The following is a 24,987-nucleotide window of genomic DNA, read 5'->3' on the forward strand; positions in this document are numbered from 1 at the left end:
AATCACATGATTTTGACTTTGGTCCCAGTTTGTGATTTGGGGCCCTAGTTTCTTCACATTAAAGAGAGGGCTGAACTAAGTTTATTCTTTCAAAAGACCCTATACTAGGTATCCTTGTCTAACATCACTAAACCATTGGACTTTTCAGTGACCAAACCGGTAGGTAGGAATAAAGACCATTATTTTCATTAGTTATTTTTCTTTTTAAGAATTTCCAGCAATATGTTATTTGTAGACATATTTATAGAGCCATAAGGGCTCTTAAAGTTCATTTTGCCCAACTCTTTCCTAAAAAAGACAACTGAAGCTGGAGAAGTAGCCTCTATGTTAGTATTAATTACATGGCTACAATCTCCTGTCTTTGAAGATTTAAACTAAAAAGCACATTAGCACATTTTAATGAATTTAGTCTACAATGTGATGTACAATATTGGGATTGCATACTTTTTCTGAAAACCTCGTAGAACTGTCAGCTCTAACACAGAAATCAAATTTCTTGTCGGAATAAGATTGCAGCAACAAAAAAGTACAGAATCTTAGTTTTGAGGAACCCGAAAGGTCATGTCAACTGAAAAAATAAGAAAAGAATGGGTGCGAACATGCTAAAGAAACTCAATGTTTTATTCAGGTGGCGAGACTACACAGTCTGGCAGGGACTTTTTGCCCTACTTAAAATTATAGTTAACGCCAGTTTAGAGTTCTCTGTCGATGACAAGAAGGATCTGTTATTTTAGTAGCTTCTCCCCGCGCCCTCCCACCCCTGCGGGGGTTCTTTGACGTTAAGCGTGCGAGTCTGCTGTTTCCAAGTGCCCGCGCAACCAGCTCGCAGGGGACGAGTTACGAGCGGTGGCTGCAGCCTGTTGATCCCATTTCCTCCTGCTCTAGTCCGGGTTAGGGAGTGGCTCTCCCAGGACTTCCAGTGTTTTTTGTCTCGGGTACTGGTGTTCACATGGCTCGAGTGCATTGTTTTCTTCCAAGCAGTCTCGGTTAGCGCTTCAGCTTAGACGTTTATTGTGTATTCTGTCGTCTTGGGCTGCGTGTACTCTCTTGTTTCTGCGCTTTCTCCACGCCCTTCCCAGTTTCCTGTTAGCCGAGGGGGATCGCTCTTTCTGAACGAAAAGTTCTCAGAGCGGAGCTGAACCTCCCGGAAAATGCTCTGCTCTTCCGTGTGCGCCGGATGGGGGTGGGGGTGGGTCAGAAACTAAACACCGCGGTCGGGAGAGCTGAAAGGACCCGAACCCCCAGGCAGAGGCGGGAGAGGTATGGTCCTTGGAGTGGGGCTGGGGGGGTCGAGAGATAGACAAGGGGCAGCTCCTGACCGACCATCTCAGGGCAGTGGAGACTTTTATTTAGCTGGGACCGTGCGGCGAGGCCCAAGAGTCACTGCAGAGAGCCGGGGGTCCAGGAGGTGGCGGGTGCACACTAGGGTGTCGGGAGGAAGCTCCAGGTTCCCGTTCTTCCCTAGGAGCTGTTCTTGCTCCCGCTGCCCAGAACCCAGGGTGGGAGCATCGCCACGGCCAGACCTGTGGCCGGGTTGGCTGCAGAGGGTTCCTGTCTCCCTCACCCTCCCGCCCATCTGCGGACCCAGACCGTAGAGGGAGTGGGTGGGAGACTGCCCCAATTCCTCTGTTACCCCAGTCCCCTCTACCCGCGCTGGTGGTATGCTGGGTCAGGTACCCCAAAACATCCCGAGGCTTGGTGCGCAGGGGTCCCAGGCGGGTTGGGGTCCGCGATCCCGGGGCCCCACCGCGGCCGCCGCGCTGGCGGGAACCGGGCAAAGGAGGCCGGAGGGCCTCTGCCGGAGGGCGTCTGGTCCTTGGCGACCCTCCCCCTGCGGGGGTGGCTGGGGGAGCGGAAGATGGCGGCGGCGGCGGCGGCTGGGCACGGGGTTCCGGGCCCCGGTCGGGCAGAGCCCACCCGCTGACCGCCGCCGCCGCCCCCGCCGGGCGGTGCTGTGTCCCTGCAGGAGTCGGAGAGGATGGCCGGGGCCGGCGGCCAGCACCACCCTCCGGGCGCCGCTGGAGGAGCGGCCGCCGGGACAGGCACCGTGGTCACCCCAGCCGCTACCTCGGCGGGGCCGGGAGAGGACTCGTCCGACAGCGAAGCGGAGCAAGAGGGACCCCAGAAACTGATCCGCAAAGTGTCCACCTCGGGGCAGATCCGGACCAAGGTGAGGCGGGGGAGGCGGGCCTGGGTGAGCTTGCAGAGCTGGAGGCGGCGGGCCGGGAGTGAGGGCGCCTGGGGCGCGGGGCGCGCGCGGGGCGGTCCGGAGGAAGGTGGGTACGCGGGGCGGGGCGGGCGCCGGACGATCCCGGGGATGGCGGGGGCGCGGGGCGGGCGGGCCCGGGGGCGGAGCGCCGGGAGTTGGACCGCGGCGCTGAGGCGAGGGATTCCCGGCGGGCGCGCGGGAGGCGGCGCGGGTGGGCTTGCCTGGCAGGGGCGGAGGAGTCCTGAACCGGCGGCTCGGCAGGAGCGTGGGAAAAAGCTGAAGCGCAGTTGCGAGTTCCCACTTAGGGAACTCAAAAGAAGTGTTTTATTTTTTCCCTCCCTGCCGTTCGGTAGAGTGTGCGCGTGTGCAGGCCGACCGGCCAGAGCTGCGTGCGGTGAGCCGTGCTGCCTTCCCGTCCCGCGGGCAGCAGTCTGCCCCTCTCTTGGCCCACTGTGAGCGGGTGGGTTGGAGGCGACACCTTTCCCGCCCCTCTGCCTCCTGCTGCCACCTGGCAGGCAGAAGCCGAGGGGCAATGTCAGCGGTAAATGGTGCTCGCTGTTGAACCGCACCCTGCGTGGCGCAAACTTCATCAGTTACATCAGTACGTCACATGCACTAATTCTCAGGCAAGAAGGTGAGGGCAGCAGGGGAATCTATAGAAAGAGAACTGTTAAATTTATCTACCCGTTTCCAGTCTTCAGTTATGATCCAGATAATTAAAAAAGACAAATACTCTCTTGATCGCCTCCATAGGTGTGTAAGATGGGAGCACCTGGGGGAGAGGTAGGCTGTAGGATCAGCTCAAAACCTAGTCATTTTTAAAACAGCACTAGCAGTTCTTGCTTATATATCCTGAAGATGCACCAAAGGGCCTCTAGGTCTGACAGGTTGTGATTACTAGTGGCATCTTCAGTCCTGGTTGAATAGCAGCCTGGAATGGTGTGTGTGGCACACACACACACTCCTATACACACACATATACACATGCTTACATATTTATGTGTATATATACTTTTTCTTTATAAAGCATTTGTGCGTAGGTATACATAGGGACTTCAGCAGAATGAGTTGCACATAGAGGTCAAAAATATTTCTTAAATGAATGACTACGTGTATGTACAGATTGAATATCCCTTATCCAAAATGCTTGGGACCAGAACAGGGTCTGGAATTTTTTGGATTTTGGAATATTGGCATATACATAATGAGATATCTTGGGGATGGGACCCAAATCGAAAGACAAAATTCATTTGTATTTCATATACGCCTTATATACATAGGCTGAAGGGAATTTTATGTAATATTTTTAATAATTTTGTGCATGAAGCAAAGTTCTGACTGCCTTTTTACAATGGCTAGTCACCTGAGGTAGAGTGTAGAATTTTCCACTGTGGCATCACGTCGATGCTCAAAAAGTATTGGATTTTAGAGCATTTTGGATTTTGGATTTTTAGATTAGGGATGCTAAACCTGTAGTACATACTTACATATAATGCTTCATCTATATGAATATTATCATTAAAACATAGGTAGTACTTATTTTAGTTTCCTTTAAGATCCTTAGGATCGTAAAACTGTTGGGTAGGCAGTTTAGGTTTGGAGTAAAAAAAGGCCGCTAACTTAAGTAATTACCTTATTTGAAGTGTTCTTTGTTGTAAGTACTGGTTAATGTTTTTAATAATTTGAATATTAGTAGGAGACATTAACTTAATTGTGGTATTTGAAAAATGTCCAGACTTTTTCTTTTTCTTTTTCTTTTTTTTTTGAGACAGAGTCTCGCTCTCTTGCCTGGGCTAGAGTGCCATGGCATCAACCCAGCTCACAGCAACCTCAAACTCCTGGGCTCAAGCAATCCTCCTGCCTCAGCCTCCCAGGTAGCTGGGACCACAGGCATGTGCCACCATGCCCGGCTAGTTTTTTCTATTTTTGGTAGAGATGGGGTCTCACTCTTGCTCAGCCAGGTCTCAAGCTCCTGAGCTCAAGCAATCCTCCCACCTCGGCCTTCCAGAGTAGACTTTTTCTTAACTGAAAAAGTAATACATGCATATAAAGCATTCAAACAGTAGCAGAGAATGATGGGAGGGTAGCCAATGAAAAATAACCTTCCCACTCCAGACCTCTGGTCTCACTTTGAAGAGGCAGTCATTGTTGACATTTTCTTTGTGTGCCTTCAGAAATTTCTATGCACAAGTGTATGTGTATGTGTGTGTGTGTATGTATATATAAATTATTATATATGGATATCTATTTCTTTATAAAAATCTACTATGGATCCAAAATCTATATATGAATATTTCTTAATAAAGTGCTAATGTGAACATTCTGTAAGCATTTTGTGTCTTGTTTGGAGATATAATATGGAGATCATTTCTCTAATGGTGTGTATGTATCTACCACATTCTTTTCAATGATGTTAGACTGAGCTATATGAAATTGCTTCGTCAGTAGGTCAAAATTGATCAAATAAGGAAAATTTCCTATGGTTCAGCCTAATATGGTATATCATCATTTAATTAACCAGTTCTCTATGGACAGAAATATGGTTGTTTTAAGACAACACAGTAATTTCAGCTTTTTTATAATGGATGTGATGACTTTTTAAATAAAGAATAGGACTGGTGTGCCTTTAAAATTAGTGTGACTTAATAAAGTCCTCTTGTATATTTTAGAACGCTCATCACATCCCCATATTGTGTACTTTTTGTTCCCCTTTTCATTTTCCATTTTTTTCCTGGTTTCTTTCTGTGTCCTTGCTGTCTTTTCTACTATTTTTAATCTTTCTGTTTTTCACTTTTTTTTCCTTTCTCTGTAGCAGCTAAGTGGAATTTCAGGTGGTCTCACCTAGCTACCCAGCTGCTAAACACTAGATGATTTTATGGCTACCTTTATTTCCCAAAGGCAAAAAGTTGCTTAGATACAACGTGAAAGCGGCGCTGCTATGGGAAAGCCAATAGAGAGCTGTAGTACTCGTCATATCTCTTTTTCCTCTTTACCCTTCCCTATTATCCCTGAGTTTGTAGATTTTTGCATCAGTGATATTGGTATAGAGAATTTTACAGGTATTTACTGAGAATGAGACATTTTGAAGCAGCACTGATACCAACTCAGACCAGTTGGGTTTTGAACATCAGTGTGCAGGAGGCCTGGTATGCTTTTTGTTGGCCCATGATTACTATAATCTTTCGTTTTATAGGAATGGCTGGAAGAACCTTGGTCAGGCTTGGAGACTAGGATTGTTCAACCACTGTAAACAAAATAATGTAAATAAATGACTATTTCTGCCATCGAGTTATCTTGGCTAAGATCTTGAAGCTTCATGTGTCAAAAATAGTTCCTGAGTAGGTTTATTGTGTTCTCATTTTTTTTTGACATTCATGTCTTCTTACAGTTAATTTTGTATAGTCATAAATAAGACTCTAAGTTTAGGTAAAACATACCTAAACACTGAAACGATATTCAGAACTCTGCAACAACATTATGTCTGGATTAAAACATCTCTTTAAGCTCAGTAAGAATAATGATAACATTCTTCAGTTGGTATCTTGGTTTTAATTTAACACAAAGGATGTATAAATAAACTCCTGTACCTTTATGGTAAGACAGTATATGAAAATACTGGTTTGTGTTTTTCATTGCCTTATTAGATGCAATTTGTGCAATTAAAACATTATTTTTCACACGAACCCTAAGAACAGTAGACCGGGAAGACTTGCTCAGCATTTTTCAGATTGTAGGTGGTAGGTAGCCCACGTGGGTCATGGTGGTTCATATCCAGCATTTAAAGTAGAAACAGAATAAATTAGAAAATATCATTTAAGATGTTTAGCTACAGTTCTGGGTGGAAACACTGAAATTAGGTAATGATCTAAACAGGATGGGAAACAGAAACGTGGCCAGAAGAGTGTTAAGAAATGAAAATAAAATAATATTGACAGGTTTATTGTTCGAAAATTCAGAGTGAAATGAGAGGCAAATAGGAACTTTTACATTTTGATAGGTGATGAGCAGAAAGATATCTCAAATGACGGATTCATCTAGGGCAGAAGTTGGCTAATTTTTCTGTAAAGATCCAGACAATAGGTAGTTTAAGTTTTGTGGGCCATAATGTCTCTGTCAAAATTACTCAGCTCAGAATGATGGCTAGAAGGGAGGGGATGGGAAGGTGGAGTGATGTTGGTCAAAGGGTGCAAAGTTTCAGTTAGACAGGATGAATACATTCTGGAACTTATTCTGAAGAACAATAGATTAAGTTCTATTCTACTGCATTTTGACTATGATTAATAATAGAATATTATGTTTTTGAAAATTGCAGAGAGAGCAGATCATAAATGTTCTCACCACAAAAAAATAAGTAGGTGTTGGATATGTTAATTAGCTTAATCATTTTGCAGTGTATACATATGTCAAAATACCATGTCACATGCCATAAATATATATAATTTTTGTCAATTATACCTTAATAAAGAAAAAGAAAAAAAATCACTCAACTCTATCACTGTAGTGTAAAGCAGCTGTAGACAATACTTAAGTGTGGCTGTGTTCCAATAAAATTTTATTTAAGGACCCTGAAATTTGAATTGCACATAATTTTCATGTGTTAAGAAGTATTATTGGACAGGCGAGGTGGCTCACACTTGTAATCCTAGCACTCTGGGAGGCCAGGGCAGGAGGATTACTGGAGGCCAGGAGTTTCACACCATCCTGAGCAAGAGCGACACCCTGTCTCTACCAAAAATAGAAAAATTTAGCCAGGTGTGGTGGCACGTGCCTGTAGTCCCAGCTACTCGGTAGGCTGGGGCAGGAGGATGGCTTGAGCCTAGGAGTTTGAGGTTGTGATGAGCTGCGATGACACCACTGCACTCTAGCCGGGGTGACAGAGTGAGATTCTGTCTTAAAAAAAAAAAATTATTTCTTTTTCTTTTTTTTTTTTTTTAAAAAACCATTTAGACATGTTAAAACCTCTTAGCCCATTGACTATAATAAAATCAGGTGACTGGCAGGATATGGCCCATGGATATGGTCTGTAGGCTGTAGTTTGTTGACCCGTATTCTAGAATTTGAAAGATGGTATAGTTAGATTTGCCAAGCATTGCAAAGTTAAGGTGCTGCTAAATACGATCAGCGTTCAAGGGACCAAATAAAGCTAGATTTCAATCCATTTTAAAAATCTCATCTTTGTAGAACATTTTATTTTTAGCTTGGTTTGCGTCTTTGCTTCCATTTTAATGTGAACTAAATATAGACTGGAAACTCTGACTCTCAGTACAGTAATATATGGTATAACAGCTTTCTTTCCATTTTGATTACAAGTTAAACATGATATCCCATTATTAAAGATAAGAGACATAATAAATAATTCACTAAACCTTTACCTATAACTTAAGATGCATTATTTGAAAGTATCTAAATTTAGAAAGCTTTCACTTACTTTAGGGCTGTACGTTTGCTATTGTGGTGAAGTGGTGAAAGATTATATGAAACTGATATTATAAAGGACTCGGGGCTCCTTTCTGTTTCCAGGGTACAGTGTTTCACTTATATTGGATTCATTAGGCTTTACTTACTCAGGAAATGTGTTTATAAGCCAAGGATTTAATTAAAGAGAGTTTGTTTTACATCTAAGAATAGACCTTTGAAAAAGACCGTAACATGTTAGTACATCACGGTCTCCCTTGGTAAATTTGTTTGGTTTTGTTGGGTATTGAGTATTTTACCCTGTGCCTGTTTAGTCACTTGAAACACATTTGTATTTTTGATTTGGTTAAGTGGCTTAAAATGGTCAACAACTGTTATCGGTACTAGCTTTAATTTAGGATTTAATGTACATCGTTTCTATTTTATATGGTTGTTTTTTCCCCCCAAATGAACATATACGGTCATAATTCCCTCTCTCCTGCTTTTTGTTATGAGGCTATTTGGAAGACTGTTAGGCTCTTGTTTTATACCAGGGAAATCTGATTAACTTTATCATGTGTGGAGCTGGAATCTCTTACCGTCTTACTGTGCCATCTGAGTACCAGCACTTTTTCAGACCACCAGAATGTAATTTAGTGTAATAGATTTTTTTAAATATAGGCTTGGTGCATTTAATTCAGAAATTTAAAAATATCTTTCTATTTAGCATTTTATTGTTTGCAGAACAGTTTTATATACATGATCCCAATTACCCGTGGCATAAAATTACCTACATTTTACAAACGATAAAACTGAGACCAAGTTGGAATATCTGCTGAGTAAATGGCAGAGCTGGAACTCAAAAGCAGGCTATCTAACTACGGGACCCATGTCCCTCACACAGTGGATTCCAGTGGATGTGTTCCAAATGCCTTGCTTTCTGTGGGGCGGTAACTTCTTGAGCTGTGAAACTTTAATCCACAGCATGCAAACGTGTGTGCTGCATGCTTCTCTCGGCCTCTCTCCCTTCTCCCTTCCCTTCCCTCTCAAATTTCCCTTTTCTTCTCCCCTCTTTTCTTCCTCTTTCCTTCCTCTGCCTGCCCTTATGAATTTGTTTAATCGATGAGTATCATCTCTCATCAATGTTTTCGATTTCACAAATGCCTTTTTGCCATTTGAATCCTATGTTTTTAGTGACAACTATACGAGTATACATTTGAAAAGTGGGTTTTGGAGTAAAAAACTTCAGCCAAAATTTGTATTAATTTTAATTAAAATTGACAAAAATCATCAGGTCGTTCAAAAAACATCTTTAGAAGGACTGTTTTAGAAGAAAATACTTGTGGGTACCTAACTCTTCAATAGGTTTTCAAAGAAAACAGTTTCACTTCTATAAGGTAAAATGCTATTTTTAAAAGGTCATGATATAGCTTTAAAAAGAATTATGTAAAGTAATTTTCCATGTGGCCTATTAAGACATATTTGAGGAGAAAAGATGAGTAAAATTTATTTTTACCTAGCTAAGGAATGAAAATGGACGGGTGTTTTTTTTTTTTTTTTTGGCCTAGTTTTCTCCATCTGACTATTTTATTTAGATAAGAAAAGGTGCAAGAGTTTGTTGAGCAGACATACCATTTCGAATTGGATTGTAGTACTTGAAAACTATGTAATATTATAATATTTGGTATTCATAAGGATATATACTGTCTCTGTAGTTTGCAGAGCACAATGGTAAGATGAACACCTGTGAATCCAGCCCCGGAATGAGAACATTTTCAACATCACGCATCTTCCCCTGTGCTCCTTCTCAGTTTTACTCTTTTCTTTTCCCTCAGTTCACTCATTCAAAAAAATATTTATGGTGTTCCAAGCACTGTTTTAGGTGCCAGGGCTAGAGCAGTAAGCAAAATAGACAAAACTCTCTGCCTTCACGGAGCTCACATTTTAATGCAGGGGGGATATATGAACTCATAAATATGTAAAATGCACAGTACAGGAGAAAGTGAGAAGGGCTGTAGTGAGAAATAAAGCGGGGCTGTGAGTGGAGGTGGAGTGGGAAGGGATCTCAGTCAATGAGCCATGTGGACCTCTGGGGGAGGAGCAGTCTAAGCAGAAGGAACAGTAGCTGCAAAGACACAGGGAAGAGGGCAGGGGGGCTATAGCGGGGGTGGGGGATGGGGGAGGTGGGATGAAGCAGGTAGAAAGTTGGAAGTGAGTTAATGGTGTCAAAGGTAAGATACCATAGAGAAGGGTTCTTAGCCTGGGGTTTGTTCATCCCGAGCTTGTTTGGGCTTAAAAGAGGCCCCTTAAAGTTTATGCCTGTGTGTATGCCCCATGGAAGACTAAAACCATTGATTTGTAAAGGGAAATTGCAGCTTAGAAAACGAAAAGATGAAAAAAATACATATTTATATACCCTAAGTCCTCACTTAACATTGTTGATAGGTTCTTGGAAACTGTGACTTTAAATGATGAATAACGAAACCAGTTTTTTTTATTTTATTTTTTCAGACAAGAGTCTCACTCTGTCACCCAGGCTAGAGTGTAGTGACATCATCATAGCTTATTGCAACCTCAAACTCCTGGGCTCAAGCAATCCTCCTGCCACAGCTTCCCGAGTAGCTGGGGCTACAGGCACATGCCACCACACCTGGCTGATTTTTTCTATTTTTGGTAGAGACAGGGTCTAGCTCTTGCTCAAGTTGGTCTTGAACTCCTGACCTCAAGTGATCCTCCTGCCTCGACCTTCCAGAGTGCAAGGATTATAGGTATGAGCCACCGCGCCTGGCCTGAAATCAACTCTTTTTCCTCATCAGTGTTAAAATGAACAGACGTTGAATGAAAACATTATTTGGGGACCTGCTGTACATTGTTTTGCTTGAAGTTGCAGTTTCTGAGAATGTATTGGCAATGTTAAGTGAGGACTTACTGTACACATGATATATTTCTACAGTAATATTGAATTCTTGGAATATAAACCATCTGTTGTCATTGTCATGTGGAGAAATGCTAAAATCGGGGGTGGAATCAATGAAATAAAGTGAGCAGCAGCATAGAATATCAAGGTTCGTGGGAGTGGCTAGGTAGTGTTGGGTTTGAGTCTCAGCTCTTTCATGTACTGTTGGGTGACCTCAGACATGTTACTTAATGGGGCAGAGAATGCTGTGCTCATCAATATCTGTTTCTCCTTTTCTTCTTGGCCCACCATTAGACTTCTGTTCCTCTTGCAGATAGATGGGGCTGTTTAACAGTTCTGGCTAGTGAAATATAGGTGAGAGTGGTGTCTGTCATTTAGCTTCTAAAGCTGTTTGTGGGACTCTCCATTCTCTATCTCTTCCTCCACCTGCCAGACAGATGTAGATTATCTCCTTCCAGAGGAAGGAGCCTGGATCCCTGAATGACTTTATGGAGCAGAGCCCTCTGTGCTCCTTCCCTGACCCCCATTAGCCACATTGGATTGTGACATGATGGGAAAATAGACCTTTATTGTGTTAAGTCCCTGAGATTTGGGCATTGTTTGCTACAGCAGTTCGCATGCTCTTTCCAATACACTTCTTTCTGAACTGTGAATTTCTCATTTGCAAACTGGATATAGTGATTCCTACCTGGTAGGGTAGTAATGATGGTTAAAGAAATACACTTTTGTATCCCTAAGTATTGAAATTATTTTTAAAAATTGGTATAAAATGCTGATAACTCAGTTACTTCTGATATATGTAGTTTTTAAATAATTTAATCAGTAGTGTATATAGACCACTATGCTTTGTTGACTGTTTAAGTGTTGTATGAAAAAATAATGAGAATGAATGACCACTTAGAGGTGGTGGTGGAAATAATTGGCCAGGTTGGCTTTTGGGAGCTTTCATGGCCAGATTTACCTTTTCCTGAAATGATCTTTCTCAGATCCTCCTTGTCTGACCTTCTTCAACTTCTGTTTACCCCTCAGTGCACTGCAATCTGGCTTTGGCCCTAACCACTTCATGAAACTTCTTTTGAAAAGGTCCTTAATAATTTAATTGCTAAAATCCAGTAGTCTCTAGTTTTCAGTCAACCATTTCTTGCCAATTTGGATGCTGTTGGCCATTTTCTTCTCATATCTTCTTTTGCTTTCAAACTTCAAAGTTCTCTTATCTTTCTTATTGCCTTGTTACTGCCTCTCAGCCTCTATCCCTGATTCCTTTTCCTACTGCCAAATGTTTTTGTGTCCTAGGAGTCTTATTTTAACTCTGTTTGCCTCTTCCTTAGTTGATCTGATCAATGAGGTTAGACTTTGACTACCAGCTCCATCAGTCTTTCTCTAACCTGCACTTCTCTCCTGAGATCTGCGCCAATAGGTCCAGTGCCTACTTGGCATTTCCTGTAGTGGGTCCATAGCCATCTCAGCCTCAGTGTTCTCAAACTGAACAGATTTGTGCAGGTTCCCCGCACCCGGCCAAGTTTGTCCCACAACTTTTATATCCTGTAAAAGGAATTGCCTTTTAGTTAACCTTGACCTTTTGTCTTGCTAATCATAATCATTAATTCATTTGCTTCCAGTGAATATCCATTTGGTGCCAGCCATGGCTAGACAGGGTACTAGGGCTGGGGATTTAGCCACGTATAAAACAGACACAGTCCCTATCTTTATGGAACTCACTCACTGTCAGCGGTCGCCAAATTTGGTCAATTCCGTATTTTTATACATTGTCTTATATAATTCTTATCATAAAACTGTAAGTACAATTATTCTCTTCCATTTTAGAAATGGGGAAACCAAAGATTACATAAGTAACTTGCCCAAGGTCACACAGCTATCAAGTGACCTGTTTGAACTATTATGATAGACTGTCCCTTTGCTGTGTGTATTACTATCTCTCATGAATTCATCTCACCCTTTCCATTTGCTGCTTACCTTAAACCTAACTAATGCTTACCCATTTATCTTTCATTATCTGTCATTTGGATTTTTGCCATGGATTTCCTCTCTGGTCCATTCTCTACTCCACTGCCAGGGTTATCTCTCTAAAAGAGAGAAGTATTATACATGATACATTTTGCATAAGGTCTTAGACATTGCCCATTACTAGTGGGATCAAGTCTGAAATTTCTTATCATGGCTTATTAGGTCTTTCTCAACTTGATACTAAACTGCCTTTCTATTCATTCAACTAGTATTTATTGAGTACTATTCTAGATGCTGAGATGGTAAAATAATATAAAAAGCTCTGGTGTTATAGAGCTTATATTCTATCAAGGGAGAAGTTAAATAAACATATAAACAGACAAATTTATATAATCTAGCAGGTGTTCATAGTGGAGGAAGATAAAAGGGTAAATGGAGAGTGATGGAGTAGTGTGTCTGGTGTGTAAAGTATTTTGGTCAAATTGATCCAGGATGGACTTTCTTTGATAAGGTAATATTTGAACAGAGATCTCCGTGAAGTGACATGACTTAGGCAGATGTCTGGGCTCAGAGCACCCCGTAGAGCGAATGCCATAGTATTCCACTTGTGTTTTCTGTCACTGTCATCCTCTTGGCCAACTATGCCAAACTCTTCTCTGTTCCCAAAGTAAGGCAGGCATTTTCATCTGCCCAAGTGTTTGCATGTGTTATTTTATCCATCTGAAATGTCCCCCCTTTCCTATTTCTCTGATTTATTTTTATATACTATTATTTCCCTATATTCCTCAAAATATTTGAAGTGGCTTATATTCCATACTGTGTGTCAAGCTTAGGTAGAATATAGATAGGAGAGGACCAAGAGGAAGGTCAGCAGATTAATGATATATAGAGAAGGGTGTGCTGTCTAGTTAAGGATGAGCTGTAAATTTGGTCCCAAGCTTTCTGGCAGCCAAAGCAACAAGATCAGTTATAAAATTTTATCATTGGTGGCAAAAAACCCCTCTAGAGTTTAGGGGGAAGCAGCTTTTCTAGCCTTTTTTGGGGGAACCAAAGAAATGTATTCTATCAGTCTTTCGCATGGGTGGGGGTGAGGGATGAAGTAGACATTCCCCTCACCTACATTGTAACACATGGAAGGTGTCCTTATAATGTCTACCTTGTGAGGTCTGGACATAATCCAAACTTCATCTTTGTGACAGCAGTTATGTAGGAGATTTAAGTAAGGAGGTTTTAGTTATGGCTAACCCCAGGCGTAAAATCCAAATTATTTTTGAAGATTGAATAAATGGCATGTACTCCAAACTATTCTGTTAAACTAGGTGTCTACTGAAATACTTTCAAAGTGTTGTAGAATCTCGGGTTATCTGTTGTTTTTAATTATTTATTCAGGTGCAATTGATAAGAGAGGGTGAGTGATATATTCTTAGCTAGTATGGAAAGAGGAAGAATGATGTTTCTTTGTGGCTCTAATAAAAAATGATAAAATGGTTCTACAGCCAGGTTTTTGAAAAAATGTAGAGCTTTATGAGCACATTGCAGAATATTAAAAGATGTGTATGTTTTAGGATTATGGTGAAAATAGTGTTGACCTCATGGACCCCTCTAAAGATCTTGGCAGGGATACTTGGAAAACTTACTAGCACAGTGTATCTGGACCTTTTTTCTTTTTTGGAGAGAGGCCCGTTTGGAGGAAGATCAGAGCAAGCACAAAGAACAGCAAGTGCAAAGGCCCTGAGCTGGAGACATACCTGACACCTCTGAGAGCAAATGTTAGGAGGCCGGAGGTGGATGAAGTGAATGAGAGAGAGGGAAGTGAGTAGCAGGGAAAAAAAGTCAGAGGAGTCAGAGAGGACAGCCAATAGGTTGCTATGATAATTTCCTTGACATTTTAGCACAGTGGTTAGCACATAATTAGCCCTTAATAGATGCTAGTTATCATATTAATATTAAAAGAATACAGTTACTGTTTCATAGCAAGTTTGATTTTTCAGATAAAATCAGCATCTATAAGAACCGTCTCCCCCTCCCCCTTTTTAATTCCAATTTTCTGAGATAGAGTCTCACTCTGCTGCCCTGGCCAGAGTGCAGTACATCGTAGCTCACTGCAACCTCAGACTCCCAGACTCAAGTGATCCTCCTGCCTCAGCCTCCCCAAGTAGCTAGGACTATAGGCTTGTGCCACCACACCCTGCTAATTTTTCTATTTTTAGAAAATTTTTCTATTTTCAGACCTCTATTTTAGAAAATAGAGGCCTTGTTCTTATTCAGGCTGGTCTCTTGTTCAGGCTGGTCTCCAACTCCTGAGCGCGAGAGATCCTCCCTGCTCAGCTTCCCAGAGTGCTAGGATTACAGGCGTGAACCACTGCGCCTGAGTGGTTAAAACAAACCCTTTAAAAGATAGGAGAGAAATGAAGCAATAGCTCGAGAGTGATCTAGGGGTCAAGTGAGGGATTATTTTAAGCAAAATGATTTTTTCAGAAGGAAGAAGAGTATGTTTGTGTGCCGAGAAGAACGGTCCAGTTGAGAGAGAAGACTAAGTGATGCAGAAGAGAGGAGAATGACTGGAGCAGTGTCCTTGTATGTGAGGCAGGGTGGGATCCTGGGAGGAGCTGGGCCGCCCTGGGAGCTGGTCACAGTTTATTCATAGTATGTGGTAGATGCAGGGGCTGGCACTCCTGGAAACTCTTTTCTGATTACTTCGATCTTCTCAGTAGAATAGGAAGCTAGGTCATCAGCTGAGAGTCAAGTGGAGGGAGAAGGTGTTGGAAACTGAGGACCGAGGAAAGGTATGAACGCCTGAACAGGGGAGTGGGAAAGAGAAAATGGACTAGAGAAATGCAGTGTAAACATCTAGCTGCATCTGAGGCACATCTGAGGCGGCTGACCATGAATATAATGGAAGCACAGTTGGCCTGGCTTTGGGAGCAGGTTCGGCTGTGTGAGTGCAGGCAGTGGAGCAAGCGGAGAGCCGTGGTTTGACTGAGTGTGGCCGGGCAAGAAGGGACAGGGAGAGTGAGGGCAGATACAAAGGGGGTGGATACAGTGACAAGCTCTGGAATTTACGTGGGGTAAAGAGTGACCACTTGCGTCGGGACCACGGGACCAAGCTGCTGACCTCGGAGGGGTAGAAGAGAAGATTTTGGCAAAGATTAAGTCCAAGGATTAAACTTTAATCAAGAAAGTTTAAAAAGGAAAGACTATGAAAAGAAACTGTATAGTTTTAATTATTTTAAATATGCTTTCGAGATGCATTGATAATAGCTCTTGCTAAGAAAGTCTCTACATCATGAATGCACAGCTTGGGTCCCTCCTTTCATAAAGTATTTTATGTAGAACAGGAAAAAGAAAGTTCCCCAAAGAAATAAATAAATCTGGTGTGGAATTTAAAAAAAAAAACATACTTATGTGCATGAAATAACACACGAGTCCCAGTTCCGGCTCTTAGTGGGCAAGTTACAGAACCTCTCCAAGCCTTAGTTTCCTTAGATGTAAACTTCAGAAGGCTGTCGTGAGGATTGAAGAGAGAAAGTCCTCAGCGCGTGCCTGGTGTACAGGAAATTCAAGAACATTCAAGAACATTCAAGAACCTTGATGCGAATGGCACTTTTTCCAATCAGGCGCCTCTGTACGCCGGAAGGATGCAAGTGAGTGAGGTGCTAGTGAAACCTTCCAGCCACAGGGAAAGGATTCCCATGCTTCGTTCTGCCTTTGGCAAGCCAGAAACCAGAGCTGTTTGATTGTAAACCTTTTTATAGGTTGGGTATCATCTGAGAAGTAAGACAGATTTTATCATGGATCCAGTTAAAATTCCACCGTAGGAAGGGAAGAATGTGGACGGAGATTCAACCTTCCTCTGGTAATAAACACTTCTACCTTATCATCATCCATATATGTCACAACAGTTCTAAATTATTACCATTTGAGGATTCGTGATCTTTTTCCTCCTCTTCTTAAAGAAGAAGCACTCTAGCTTGTTGGATCAACTCCTTCATTCTCCTTTTCTATGCAACAGGAGAGTGGATATAATGAAAGGACAGGAAAAAATCACTATATGGCATTATTACCTTAGGGCCCCTGTGTGTGTGGGGTAATTGAGAGTCTGGAGTGAACAGGTGAGTCACGGGTGCTTGGGGGGAAGATGGTGGTGGTGGGGAAAGCAAATATAAGCATATGTGAGACATTCCTTGGGAAGTATTTGGGCAAGGAAGGAGGACTGGGGTGCCATATGAGTAAGTAAGGGAAATAACCAGTAAAGTGTGGATTATTGTCATCATTGTGACCCTGTGTTTATCCATAGGCTGCAAAAGCCTGGGGAGCTTGATGTGCTCTTAAATGTTAACCATATATAGTGTGATCATGTAATATATAAAACATTAAAATTATGGAGCAGTTGCACACCATGTTCATAGCAGCATTATTCACAAAAGCCAAAAAGTGGAAGCAACCCAAGTGTTCATTGATAGATCAATAGATGAACAAAATGTGGTATGCATATATCATGGGATATTATTCGGCCTTCAACAGGAAGGAAATTCTAACACATGCTACAACATGAATGAGCCTTGAGGGCATTATGCTAAGGGAAGTAAGCCAATCATAAAAGGACAAATACTGTGTGATTCCACTAATATGAGGTACTTAGAGTTTTCAAATTCACAGGGACAGAAAGAATGGTGGTTGCTAGGGGTTGGGGAATGGGAGAATGGGGAGTAATTGTTTAATGGGTATTGGATTTTAGTTTACAAAATGAGAGAGTTGTGTGGATGGATGGTGGTGATGGTAGCACAACAGTGTGATTGTATTTAATGCCACTGACCGTATACTTAAAAATGTTTAAGGTGGTAAATGTCATTATATTTTACCATAATTTAAAAAATTAAAACGCAAGCTTATAGGAAGAGACTTTTATAAACTTAAATGATATTACAAGAATTTTTTTAGTGAGATAAAAGTAAAAAATAAACTTAACAAGAAATGTGCAAAACATCAAGAAAACCGTGAAATTTTGCTGAGGGACAAAAAGAATTTGCATGCATGCTATACATTTTGCCCGATCTAGCTGTAAATTTTACACAACTGCAATTGCTGTTGAAATTTTAGCTAATTTACTAAAATGACTTGAAAGGTCATAAAATAATATTTAGTTACATATTGAGAAGCAAGAGTAATGAAGAGGTCGTTAGCCAATCAGATGATAAAACGTGGCACAAAGAAACAACAAAATTTAATTTGGCTGATATGGAAATAAACAGAAAGGTCAATGGCACAGAATAAAAAGTTCAGAAATGTGACCATGAATACATATAAGAATATATTTTACAATAAACGTAGTATTTCAAATCAGTAGGGAAAAAGATGGATTCTCCAATAATTCCTCTGGAGGCAACTGGATCACCATTTAGTTAAAAAAATGTGAAGCCCAATCCCTACCTCATACTATGGACCACATAATTTCCAGGTGGGTTAAAGATCAAAATATAATAAATTAATTACAGAAGTATTAAAATAAATATAGGCAAATATTTGCATAGTTTCAGGGTTGGAGGGAATTTTAAAATATAACACTAAAGGAAGAAAACAGAAAGAAAAAGCTTATTAATCCTGACATATTGAAACTTGTCATGAACCAATTTATAAGGCAAATAATTTCCCTACTGCTCCAGTGTTTACCTAGGAAGATACTTCTTGTTCCTTCTGATACAAATATCCAGTAAAAAATGTTAGTTAAATGAATTATGCTGCATCCATATAAAAAAATCACTGTTCAATCAGGTGTACAGTGCCTGGCAGACAGAAGGTATTAAATGAGTTAGAGAAATGAAAAAATAAACTACTTAATTTGTATCATATTAACATGGACAATACAATATATTAAGCAGAGAAAGGAGATTACAATTCTATGTGTAGACACTGATCCCCTTTTTGTTACATACTTAAATACACAGACATTGAAATAGGTATGGTAGGAGATAAGAGAGATATAGTGGCTTCTCACTACATTATGGAATTATGGGTGTTTATTCTTTACTTCTCTTTATTTCCAAGTAAAACATTATTTTGCCGGTAATATGTTGCTTATATAATAAGAAAAACTTTAGTTTTTAAATTCAAATATATTCCATTATATTACAAAAAATGCAAATACAAATTTTGAATTCTCATATACAAAAGGAATTCAAACACCACCCCATTTTTTTTAAATAAAACAGATCTAATAAATAGATGGCACAGTATGTCATATTTCTAGAAGTAGATTAAATATTTCTGTTGGAATAATCAAAGATAAATGGTATTATCCACAGCATGCATTAATTTCTCCATTTCTATGTAAAAGAATAATAATATTTCAATAATCCAAACATTTATAATTTCTGTAAAAATAAACAATAAAAAAGCCTATAATGTGATCTATACTTATAAACATGATTACTATAAAGATATTATTAAGATGTTAAAGTATAAAGTTTGCATAGCCTAATTTTTATGATAGGCAAAGGGTTAAAATTTATAATAAAAATCAGTAGTCCCTAAAAAGAGTTGTTAAAATTTGCCAGATTTATAAACAGTATAATCTGTCTTGTAAACCGAATTTACTTTAAGGCTGACCTAGATTTTTAATTTGTGTCTTTAATAAATTGAATATTAATTCTTAAGAAAATATTGATACTAAAAAACCTTGGCTATTGGTAGCAGTTATAAAACTTACTTGAACAAAAAATACTTAGTAATTGACAATGTACTGACAGAATACTAACAGGAACTCATTTGATAAGACGTACCCTTTTTGTAAAAAATTCCTTTCTTTCAGCCCCCGAAACAGTGTAAGTGTGACTACTAGAAATGCCTCACATACAGAAACCATTTTGACATTATAAGACAAAATGCATGACCCAGATCAGTGATGACATACCTCAAATGACAAATATCAGTGAAATGGTGCCTTGGTATCACCGTGAGGTCAGAAGTCATGCCTTCGGATGCTGGGCAATCTTTAATGCAACTTGCTGACATTATTGAACAGAGCACAACATTTATTGTTGTTTTTCACATAATAAAAACACTGCATGCACGTACTTAACATTTTTTACAGTCGATCCTTCTTATTCATGGTTTCCCTATTTGCTAATTTGCCTACTCACTAAAATGTATTTGTCACTCCAGAACCAATACTTGTGGTGCTTTCGTGGATATGCATAAAGTGGTGAAAAATTTGAGTTGCCCATATGCACATTCTCACCTGAGGTTAAACCTGGTAATGCTCTGCCTTCTTGTTTCAGTGCTCATGCTGTAAGCAAGTGTCCTTTCATGATCTGTGTAGGGAGATGTTTTTCACATGTTTGTGCTTTTTCTTGGTGAGCTCACTGTTTAGAATGGCCCCAGGTTTAGTACTGAAGTGCTGTGTAGTGTTCCTGAAAGCAAGAAGGCTGTGATGTGCCTTATGGAAAAAAGATTTGTTAGACAAGCTTCTTTCAGGCATGAGTTATAGCGCTGTTGGCCCTGAGTTCAATGTTAATGAATCAAATGTATATTTATTCTGTTTAGATATATATATGTTTTTTCCCCTTTAAACAGAAGCAAACATAAAACAAGATTTTATTTTGACTGGTTGACAAAGATGTGACCAGAGGTTTGCAGGAAAGTAACCCTGTATTTCCCCTAGGGGCAATGGTTCAATATCTGCTAATTCAATGTTGCAGTGACTTTATAGAACCTAATGACCGCAAATAATGAGAATCAACTGTACGTTAAACTATTTTAAAGAAAAAATATCATTAATTTCTACGCTTTTAAAGGAAAACCAATATTTGAGTTGAAACTCATCAGTTCAGAACCCATCAAATCAAAATAGTATATCAAAAAATCTCTTCTGTCAGAATAGACACTAACTTATGTTTTGATTTTCAGCATATTAATATGTACAAAAAGAATTTTGAAGTTAGAACACAGAATTACTCATTTCATTAGGAAGACCATTTTTTTCTCCTCGACAAACACATTTGGCTTCGAGATAATCTGTTCATGTCTATGAATAATGGCTGTTACCCAGAAAGGTCATAAAGGCTTGAAGGGACACGTAGATATCATTGTGTGTGCTAACGCCAACACTTTACATTAGTTTTTAATCTTTCGGCTTAATTATTAATTATCGCTGTAATTGATCTAGCAATCAATAGTACATTTCTTGCTTTTATGTTGGTTTAGTTTAAAAGGAACGATTCTGAGACTAGAAATATTCTTAGAGACAGAAGGATGTGGTTTACTTTTGTTTTTATCAGTCCATTTTATTTCCTTCTCCCTATCGTGATGACCCCTGGCACCACCACTCCCTATGTTTATATAATAGAGTCCCAAGATGGTCTTTAAAAATAGGGTCTGTGTTTTGCTCCTGTGGGTTCATATTGCTTAATGTTTGAATTAGAAGAAAAATTTTGTTGTGAGGTCTCTTTCCATATTAAGTTTACATGTGAACAGTTAATGAGCAAGTATATGGAAATGTGGTATAACATAACTGTTCTTACCTTTGAGGCAGTAGAGTGTTGTGGTTAAGTTCATGGAATTTGTTTTTTGAAAAAGGCCTGGCCTTAAATCTCAGTTATTTTACTTGCTGTTGAAGTGACTTTAGGAAAGTTACCAAATCTCTGTAACCTAGTCTCATCTCTAAAATTGGGACAGTGATTGTACCTACCTCGTAGAGTTCTCGTGAGGATTTAAATGAGATAATATGAGTATTTGGAACAGTGGCTGGAACATAATTGGTTCTTAAATGAGGCCAATTATTATCTTGATATTAAAAGAATATAGATGACATACCATAGTAGGTTTGATGTTTAAAATAAAATCAGCATCTAAAACAAACTTTGTGATGAATAAGAAAAAAATGATTGCCTTGCAAAGAAATATATAGATCTGCCCATTGTCATGAAGGCAGTGGCTTCCCATTAACTTTGTTTTAGGTGGTTTCCAAATTTACTGCTAGATTGTGAAATCTCATTATGAAACCCTAGACAGAGTGATGGAGGGGGAGTTCTGTTTATAATTAACATCTTATAGAACATAATGTTTTTAACCGATGAGTTTTTAAACAAAAGAAAAAAGTATCTTCAACTAATAAAACTCCCTCCCTCTACTCAGATGTCACCTTCTTGAGACCGGTCCTGGCAATGCTATCCAGCATTGCAATCCCCCCTCCCAACCTAGCACGCTCAAACTTCCTTTCCTTCTTACCCTTAGCGCTGATCACCATCTGTATTACACTATGTGGTATATTTATTTTCTCTAATGTCCATCTTCTAATGCTGGAATATAAACTCCAGGGAGCAAGGATATTTGTCTGTTTGGTAAGAGTAATTAAATTTTAGATCAATGTCCTTCCCAATACACTCTCAAGATTTTGTAGCAGGGTGTGCTGCATATTGATACATTTTTTCTTTGTCATTTATTAAGGGTTCATTTTGCACTAGGGATATAAAATTAGTAGAATGCAGTCCTTTTTTATCATGGGGGAGACAGCCACGTATACAAATATATATACAAGGTCCTCGGACAGTTCGACTTATGATTTTTTGACTTTACGATGGTACAAAAGCAATATGCATTCAGTAGAAACCATATTTCAAGTACCCATACAGCCATTCTGTTTTTCAGTTTCAGTACAGTGTTCAATAAATTACATGAGATATTCAACACTTTATTATAAAATAGGCTTTGTGTCAGATGATTTTGCCCAACTGTAGGATAATGTAAGTGTTCTGAGCATGTTTAAGGTAGGCTAGGCTAAGCCCTGATTGTTTGGTAGATTAGGTGTATCAGATGCCTTTTTGACTTATGGTAGTTTCAGCTTACGATGGGTTCATGGGGAATGTAACCCCATTGTAAGTCGAGGAGCAGCCGTATATGATGCACAGCCACGCATACAAATACACGTGGTAACGGATGCGTGCTGTCACAGAGGCAAACAGGGCGCTATTGGGCAGATATGAAATGCTTCCAGAGAATGGTCTCATTGAGCTGAATCTTGAAGTGTGAGTGACGACAGTAGGGCAGCAGGGGGAGGATTACCCTCTAGCAGGACTGAACTGCACAATGGCTTTTCTCCAAAGTACTCTGCTATGAGCACTTTGTTACCCTCACCGGAAAGCACTTTTATTTAGTGTCCCCTGCATTCATGGAACTTTTTTCAGGAGTTTTCACAGAAATTACCATGGTGTTTTTGTTAGACTGTCTACAGTAGGAAAGATGAATTAGAAAATTTACTGAGTTCTGTCTGTACTCTTACGATCAAGTATGTGTTTTTGAATTAGAGATTTTTCTTTTCATTTTAGTCCTCATGGTCTTGAGGTACACAGTAGAAAACTCGCTAACAGATGAAGAAGGAAGCTGATCTATTTACAGTCTTATGTTTTGGACATAGAGAATTATTATGGGGGTAATGTGTGTTTTTTTTAAAAAAAGAGTGAGCTTAGATGTATTAAGTGATTCTTCAGAATATGATTTTTTGCCATTTTTAAACCCTGTTATTTTTATAGCTTCATTCTCTGTCAGATCTCCACATCATTTATCAAAATCTCTAGCCTGAGGACAATAAAAGTTCAGGTCTCTCAGTCAAAATCATTTGTGAAAAGCATCTAGATATCATCTTCTTTTTCTCCTTTGAATAAATTAAAGGAAATATCTGTTAACCTTTTATTTATCAGTGACATATTAAAATAATTATTAAGATGTCACTTGAAGCAGTACATATGGAAGGGCAAAAAAGGCATCCTTGCCCTACCACGGCACACAGGCTGTAATGTACCCATATATTTCCTAACGCAGATGATGTTTCAAAACAGGCTCACTGTCCAGTATCCATCCATCCATCCATCCATCCATCCATCCATCCATCCATCCCCTAACATCTTGAACACAGGTCCTGTTTATATGCTGAAGTTACAAAGATTAATAAAACACGTCTACAATTTTAGCTGTTCACTATCTGGTGTGGTTATCTAATGTTGAATAAAAGCTGGAGACTTGCTTATAATAAATATGTAATTTAATTTAACAAAACAGTTGGGAAAACAGAATTGAAATTTGAAAGTATACGCCACTCTTGAAATGAGTATTACCTGGTGCTTTGTCTCACATTGAGCATGAGAGTGGCAATGCATGGTTATGGAGATTTTTTGAGTTTTTATGGCAAATAGGCCCTTCTGCCTGCTATGCTTACTAATTGTATAATAGAGAGTTATTTAACATCTTCGAGCCCCAGTTTCCTAATTGTAAAATTGAGATAGATTCATCTTGTTGGATTATGATGCAGATTAAATAAGTACAAGTGAGCTTCAGTCATACTTTCTGTTTCCTTTGTACTTTTTCCTACTTTAGGTCATGTTTCTTCAATTTGTTAAGTTCAGGTATAAATCCTCTAGTGGTGTTTGAAAGCGTGATAATCCCTCCAATTTGATGATACAATTAGAATAGGGCTTTTGGGGCTAGCAGATTTGTGGTGGTCATGCTGTTGCATTGTTTCTCACTGTTCTAAAGTGAAAGAACTTTGTAACTAAAATATTTACTTCATCACGAAAGTGTGTCTCTTGGGAGCAAGGACATCAGTGAGTCCAAGGACATCCGTGAATATGAGATCTAAGTGTAAAAGTGCAATAAGGACTTGGCTCAACTTCCACCACCATTATTTTTGCGCTATGGTTACTCTGTAAATAAAATACTGTCGTTCTCTTCCCTTAAATTTACAGATCTTTCAGAAATCCCTTTACAGTTCAGCCCCTAGCAGATGTGTTGACTCCTCCCCATTGCTGCTGCCTCCTTATTTAGTCTACTTAAACGTTATTTGTTAATGTCTATGGGTTGCTGGAGCCACTAACTGAAATGTAAGGAAGGTGCAGGTGGGCACTTTCTTAAGCCTTGTGCCAAGATGGATGTTCATTGAGGTATCATGGTTACCATGGCGAGCACAGGCTGCTACCTGTTTCAGCAGCTTCCTCCTACTCCTTCCTATTTTCAGACTGCTATCTACATTTTACAAACTCATTGTCACCTCAGCACCACCAGTGTTACCTAATTCCATCCTTGATTTCTGTGCTCCTAATTGAACGTTCCTATTTTTATTTTTGGACGAACTAAATCTCCTGAACAATTTTAAACAACGTATAATACAGTAAGCTTTAAATCTCATACAATAATAGCCTTTTCCTTTTAATATGAGCCCACTTTCAGTGTGATTCTACTTTCCATTTTGGATCATTGCATGTAATCCTCTCATAGCCTTGGAAATTCCAGATGGTGTTTGTAAATACTGTGCCTGTGCAAGTGGTTTTTGTAAATAAATTTTTCAACATTCAGTCTGTGATTTAATTTAAAAATCCAAGTCTCTAGGCACCAAGACACTAACTTAAAATAAGTTTTGAAAAATTACTTGACAAGTAAAATTGTTACTTATGGTATTTGCAGGCTGTGTGACAGACTGCTGTATTGGATAGGAGACAGCTCAATTCTTTTGGCC

At 39.7% G+C, this 24,987-nt stretch overlaps 1 protein-coding gene across 1 annotated transcript in view; it reads left to right on the plus strand.

Moving 5' to 3' along the window:
* The first annotated feature begins 1,978 nt into the window (after window positions 1-1,978).
* The window catches only part of DGKH (diacylglycerol kinase, eta), a 174,771-nt gene continuing 151,762 nt past the window's right edge, over window positions 1,979-24,987 (plus strand). Inside the window, exon 1 of the mRNA XM_012648226.1 lies at window positions 1,979-2,170. Coding sequence (XP_012503680.1) covers window positions 1,979-2,170 — 192 coding nt within the window. The remainder of the gene's footprint in view (window positions 2,171-24,987) is intronic.

Source organism: Propithecus coquereli, unplaced genomic scaffold (genome assembly GCF_000956105.1).
Source record: "Propithecus coquereli isolate 6110/MARCELLA unplaced genomic scaffold, Pcoq_1.0 Scaffold11, whole genome shotgun sequence".
Classification (NCBI taxonomy): Eukaryota; Metazoa; Chordata; class Mammalia; order Primates; family Indriidae; genus Propithecus; species Propithecus coquereli.